The sequence below is a fragment of the Scatophagus argus genome, chromosome 8 (assembly GCF_020382885.2).
Source record: "Scatophagus argus isolate fScaArg1 chromosome 8, fScaArg1.pri, whole genome shotgun sequence".
Classification (NCBI taxonomy): Eukaryota; Metazoa; Chordata; class Actinopteri; family Scatophagidae; genus Scatophagus; species Scatophagus argus.
In genome coordinates this window covers 2,904,286-2,910,983 of record NC_058500.1, presented here as the reverse complement: position 1 = coordinate 2,910,983, position 6,698 = coordinate 2,904,286, and the positions used below count along the sequence as shown (strand labels likewise).

The following is a 6,698-nucleotide window of genomic DNA, read 5'->3' as shown; positions in this document are numbered from 1 at the left end:
TTGCGTCTACATTTTTCTAAAACATATTTACTTAGAAATGTGACTCAAAACAGATAAGAAGAAGAAGAAAAGGAAATGGCAAAATGGAATAAATTTAATTTCAAATTAAACGACATGTTCGTGTTTTGGTGTGCTCAGGTAGGAGTTTATAGACATGAAGACGGTAAAGGTGGGTTTATTGATTACTGACATACATTTTCTTGACAGACAAATACCAAATGTTGAGTATTTAATTTTCTGTGGAAAAGATTATTAAGGTCATACACAATACATTTCTCAAATAGACGAGTTGTTGACACGTCTGTGTTTTGACAGGACAAACAATGAGGGTCAACAAGAGTCTCTCTGCTGCGTTTTGCTTATCGTTTACATCACTCGATTGCTCAACATTTCCTGTGCAGAGTGATGTTTGTACGACGGTCTGACAGCAGAAAGCTGTTTCATCTGCAGGCGGATGGAAAGTGTCTCTGAGCTCACCTTTCATCTGAGTTCAGCACATGCGCTGTGGAAAAACTGAACCCTCTAATGCACGGCGTTAGACGGTTCTTGTGTCGAGAAGTCAGACTTTTGAATTATTTGCGTAATCATTGATTTTATATTGTTCAGTGAGGTTGAATTGTGGCCTGGCTGTAACCTAATTTTAATAATTAATTTCAATAAATAATTTAATTCAATTCAGCTCTTTAATGGAAGCACCGAGTGCCTTTTTTGAGTCCAATCAGGGACTATTATGAGGTACAGAAACAGCTTGCGGCCCACTAATTGTTGCAGCTTCTGTTTTATCCCCAGCACGATGACGTTGGCCGACACCCTGACGTCACATGCGGCGCTGACGTCACCAGAGACGCCCTCCTCACTGACCAAAAACATTCGTGTGCAGGCGGTAGCGCTCAGGAGAGCCAGACATCGCTAATTGTTTTAGTCTTATTCATTAGCCTGACGCAGCCAACAGAGGTGTTTCGAATATGGTCTGTGGCGGTTTCACCTGTTCCAAAAATGCGCTTTGTTCCCTGAATGTGGTTTACATGGTGAGTGTACAAAATGGATCACCGGGCTAAGTTGAGCTAGCCACACTAGCTTAGGCTAACTAGCTCCTGAATGAACTAGCGTAATGTTAGCTGTCAGTTTAGCTACAGCGCAGACACATTACTAACGATTTCGCCTTTTGTTTCACATGCTTCTGTTTTCTCCTCGAGGATGACTGTTGGTATGGACTCGAATTTGTTTATTAGACATTTAAGAGTTAGACATTTTTAGTGTGCCTTAGCTAACTAGACAGAAATGTAGAAAGTAGCGTTAGCCTTTAGCCTGCTAGCTATCGCCATTATGTTTAAAGGAAGATGATTGCGCCAGCTGACCTAAAATGTGAAATGGACGTGCTTGAGTGGTTTATCTCCCACTTCGTCGGTCTTATCGGTCACCTGGACATGTCACGACTGGATTCAGTCAGCTAATGTGTTTGTTTGTTTCTCTGTGGCAATCAGGAGAGTTGTGATAGTCAACACTTTGGCTTCAGCTCAGCTAACATGAACTCACTGCAGTGGTTAATCTGATATCATACACATCAACCTTTCTATACTTTATGTGCAAGTGAGGTTAGGAACAACATTCCTAGTAAATATTAACCATCCATAAGATAAAACTGGGAACACCGAGGGGAGGTCAGACTTTATGGTGGATGTCAAGGCTGTGGTTTTGTCGTGCTGGATTGTATGAGCTTCTAACGTGAAGTGGGCATTTTCCCATTAATTCTGATAGCATCAGACCAAACAATTGATCGATTAATTGAGGAAATTAAATAGATAATTCAACAAGGGAAACAAGTGATAGTCACAGCCCTGATATTGTGGTAGGATGATTTTAATTTAGTATCTAGAGAAAACATAAATGTTACCACACCGCACTGAATTGCTGGATTACTGTTGTAAAGTCAGCTGAGTTTATAACTAAACTGAATAGCGAAGGCTTCGTAATTGCACTTCTTACCTTCGGTCTTAATACTTTACAAACGTGCCAGGTGTTGCCATTGTGACAGCCGTAGGAGTGAACCTTGCATGGCATCGCTTGCCTACCGTTGTGGCGCTCTGGGAGCCACACTGGGACAGTAAGACCGAGAGCTTGCTGGGTCAAGTTGCCTCACTGCTGAAATAAACTCATGAAACATGACCCACCCGGTCAGAAACCTTTGGAACCTGTACACCTTCCACCAGTCATGTTGACAACTGAGTCACTGAAACTGTCATCACTGTGATGTAGTGAGTGTGAGGACATTGACAGCATTGCAAGAAGACAAGTAAAGGCAAGAAGGACAAATAGTAGAGCCTCTCTGGGTCAAACATGACAATACATCTGTCATGTTTTGTCTTTTCCCCACTTCTGCATAAGTAGGGTTGCAGAATATGTATTTTTTTGTGTCAGCTGACAGTTATCTCCCTCTTATGGTAGATACTGAGATATCCAGTACTTTCACAGATTTACATTTAAAAAAGACCTGAGGGTACGAAAAGCAAAGCTGGATGATTTAATATTCTAAAGCTAAAACAAGATTTGTTGTCGTACAACTTGTAGACATTTTCAAGTTGAATAACTTGAATCATAAAGTTCCCAAAGACCTATTAAGTGGTAATCACAACTTGGTGCTGTGACATGTGATGCCTCAGTTCCATCAGACACACGCTGCCTCAGCTGACTCTGGTTAACTTCCTTCCCTCTGCTCCCTTTAGCTCGTCGGGCTGCTGCTGATTGGAGTAGCAGCATGGGGGAAGGGGTTCGGCTTGGTGTCGAGCATCCACATCATCGGCGGTGTCATCGCAGTGGGCGTCTTCCTGCTGCTCATCGCCATTGTAGGTCTCATCGGAGCAATACACCACCACCAAGTCATGCTCTTCTTTGTATCCTTTCCGCTTGTCGGTGCTGACGCACAAGTGATGCACATTTGCGTGGTTGTGTTGTTGTTGTGTGTTGCACTTTTGTTGTGTTTTTGCGCTGTTTATTTCTTTGACCTCGTGCTCGCAGTACATGGTCATTCTTTTTATCGTTTTCCTGTTCCAATTTGGAGTCTCCTGTTCCTGCTTGGCAATGAATCGTGGGCAGCAGGTGAGCAGTTTTAGTAGGTCTGTTTTAACTCTCACCCAAACATCTGTGTGTGCATAAATAATTGTATTAATATTTTGTTATCATTATTATTATATTGAGAATTTCCCCACTGCAGGACTTATAAAGGTTTATCTTATATTACTGTTGTTGTTATTTCCAAGACATTAGCTTAATTTTGTTTGTCTTATTTGCTTTTCCAGGAGACCCTTCTGAACTCCACATGGGGAATGTTGGACAACAAGACCAAGATGGATCTGGAGAGTCAGCTGAACTGCTGTGGGCTTCTCAACGTCAGTCTAACACAGTTTGATCAAGACCTGCAAAGCTGCCCTGCAGTAAGTCTTAAATATATTTTTAAATTTTCATCATTACATCCACCATGACAAATCATTTTATTTTATGACAGAAAATTAACAGCACAGGAGAATTCACGAACAGAGTTTCTGTTTCCTGGTCTGCAAATAAGTGGAAATAAAACCGTGCACTTGTATCAAAACAGACAGTGCAGTTTCATAGTGTTCAAGCATTTCCTTTAACCAAGAAAAAATAAAAGTAGGCCATCCTGTAGTCCTCAGAAAAGCTCCTCTTAGCTAACTCTGGCTTAGCTCACAAACCGTTGACTCTTACTGAAGGCTAAAGGCCTGTCCTTGTTTCTTTCACTGTAGTCATGCAAAAGCAAGGGTTCCTGTTTCACCTGTGGGGATATGATGCTGAATCATGCAACGGAGGCGCTGAAGATCCTTGGGGGCGTGGGACTCTTCTTCAGCTTCACGGAGGTGAGTGTCCAATTCGCAAACCTGGTAAACATCCACTCATTTAATCAATCAGTCTAATGTTTTTGAGAAACAAGAGAAATACACCGGCTTGAGTTTAACTTTGCACACTAACTGGACTGATGACTGTATTTAGACAAATGAATAAGTGTGTTTCCATTTGCACATGTCTCCCAAGGCCACTTCCATACCGTCATGGCCAAATGTGGGTTTATCTCTGAGATTTATGTTGAGCAAACCATACAGGAATCACAAGGGAGGCTTTTTGATTTCTTGTTCTTCCTAAAGAGTCACGTCAGCATTTAAATGGTAAAAATCGCGGCAAAATCCTTTCATTCTGAGGAAATCGTCTCAATCAGTGGACAAAGCAAACACATGCGGACATTTTGAGTTGAGTTCAGCTTGGGGGGACTTGAACTCATTCCTTGTGAAATGTTGCTTTATGAAAAAATATCTTTTGTGTCTAAGATGTGGTAGAAGAATGTGATTAAGGTTTTCTCATATTTCGTATACACAATACTGTATACAACTTTTAATATTACAGATTAAAGTGTGCTCGGTTTTGACTGTTTTCTCAGTGTTTTCTTACTTTTAGACAAGTTGCTTGATCTCAAGTTTAAACATCAATGAAATTAGTCATTGGGAACATCCACAGTCACCACGTCAGCAAGCTTTTAGTGCCACATATTTCACAATGGCATGCGGATGAATTTTGCATCTCTTGTTGTGGACGCTAATCTTTTTTTGTTTTTCTTTTTCTTTTTGTTTTTGTCAATGTTTTGTTAACAGATCCTCGGCGTGTGGCTCGCGATGCGCTACAGGAACCAGAAAGATCCACGAGCAAACCCAAGTGCTTTCCTATAGTCAGTCCCTTGCACGCAGTGCGGCGCCGTAGACACAATTTCAGACACACTGGTACACATAGCGTTACGCACATCTAGATGCAGACACTCAGGCATACAACACAGAGCCACATCAACCACAACAGCACAGAATGGACGAGCGCACGTAGCATCTGACAAACACTAAAAAACAAAACACACACTCCTTCACCTGAGTCTGAGAATCTACAACAGCCTGTCACCTGTTCAGAAATTCTACCCAAGCTCAAGCTGGAAGACCTGGATACTTATGTATGAAAGGATAACTTGTGATACCAAGAAGTGTGACTTGTTGGTATCGCGACCCAGCCTTGATTTGAGTACCAGATTTCCCGATTGCGGCCTGCTAAGTTTTCCATGTAGCAAGCGATGAGACATCTCTGCATGTGTCCCACGCCTGCACAGGCAAACAGCCTCTTTGTTGTTTTTATTCCTCACTTCAACCAAATGACTGTGCCGTGTTCGACGAGTAACCTGTATGCACCTTGGAATTTTCCTCTTGACTCTTAACGTAGTGCCACCGCTTAACGACAAATATATTCCTCTGGTCAGTGCTGTCGGTGATGTGTACACCTGTATACCCACACGTCCAGTGTGTAGGAGGTAGTTGTCAGAGTCAGCTGTGGAGAAAAAGGAGGCACAGACTGGACGTGTGTTGTAAAGTAGTTTTTGAATTGTGTTTAAAAAGTTGTTGTTTCCACATGCATCGATGCCGGGGAGGTTTAACAGGATCGGGAAGCAGGAGTAGATTTTAGGTAATGTTGTTGCTAGTCATTCGGGTTCAAATATTTATGAACTGTAACTGAGCCAACTAACTTTTCACAGTCAGAGATGTTAGTATGCCAATGGACTGCAGCCGTGATGTTGTACATAAACTTGTAGAAATCATTTTCGATGGGTTAGCCATGTAGTTGCCCCTCTCGGCGAGAGGTTTGCCTGCATATTTGAGGTCTCCGAAGGCCGCAATAATCCACCCCTCCTGTTCTTATTATCTTCCTTTGTGTCACACAGTGATGTTGCTTAGTATAGATTCTGGTAGTGGATTCAGGTACGTATCATTACCTCCTGTGTAACTGGATGAAATCACAATAATGTAACTAGTAAGTGCTGTTTGATTTGAACTAATTGGGTAAATTTGGCCAAAACTGCTTATCGCAAACTCAGTTTTGTTTTTATAGTGTTGATTGTGAAAGTGTGCTGTTGCTTGCAATTGTTTTCTTCTTTTAAATATATTTTGAAATAATTATTTTGTGGAATTATTGTTCTCTGTTGCCATCAGCTTCCTTTTGTTATGTTCATCAGTGTTAAATGCTTTGTAAAGACTTGTTAAGTATTTTCAGGATCTATTTAAGTTTAGTTTGATGATGCACATTAGGCTAACGGTTATGTTGTAATTTTGTAATGGCGAGCTCAATGTTGGACATTTCCTGTTGACAAATCTCTGCTCATTAATTCTCTCTTTTAAGATGTGTTCTCTCTTTTGAATTGCTTTTAACTTAAAGGACTAACATGAACTATAACTCCATGTCTTACTTGAGCCTCTCAACCTGGCTGATAGGGATATGCTGCTGCTGATTCTGAGTTTTTGCTGGTGTGAGCAAACACTTTCACAGATCTTAAGCATCGTTATTCCATATATTACACCTCAGTTTGAATTTGTGTGCACTTGTTCTTCAAACGTATCTTGAATTTTTGAGACTTAATTTTACAAATAATAAAACCTCAAATTGGAAACTGTTTACCTTGAGTCATTTTGAGTGGTGTAGCAATTGTGTTTGTCTGGAGGTAAATTTGAACCTTGGCAACAAACTACCTTGTGGAACAACTCTGTACAGAAGAAAAGTATCCAAACAGGGATTTATGGGGCTGTTTTTCAGTTGTTGGCCTCGGCCCCTGACTTCCAGTGAAGGGAAATCTTAATGCTTCAGCATACCAAGACATTTTGGAC

General features: G+C 41.1%; 1 protein-coding gene across 1 annotated transcript; it reads left to right on the top strand.

Moving 5' to 3' along the window:
- Positions 1 to 810: 810 nt before the first annotated feature.
- tspan31 (tetraspanin 31) lies at positions 811 to 6,484 on the top strand. The gene is made up of 6 exons (XM_046397358.1): positions 811 to 1,028; positions 2,724 to 2,891; positions 3,016 to 3,096; positions 3,297 to 3,431; positions 3,762 to 3,872; positions 4,659 to 6,484. The coding sequence occupies exons 1-6, from the start codon at positions 966 to 968 to the stop codon at positions 4,731 to 4,733; spliced, it is 633 nt and encodes a 210-aa protein (XP_046253314.1). The 5' UTR covers positions 811 to 965; the 3' UTR covers positions 4,734 to 6,484.
- Positions 6,485 to 6,698: the final 214 nt, after the last annotated feature.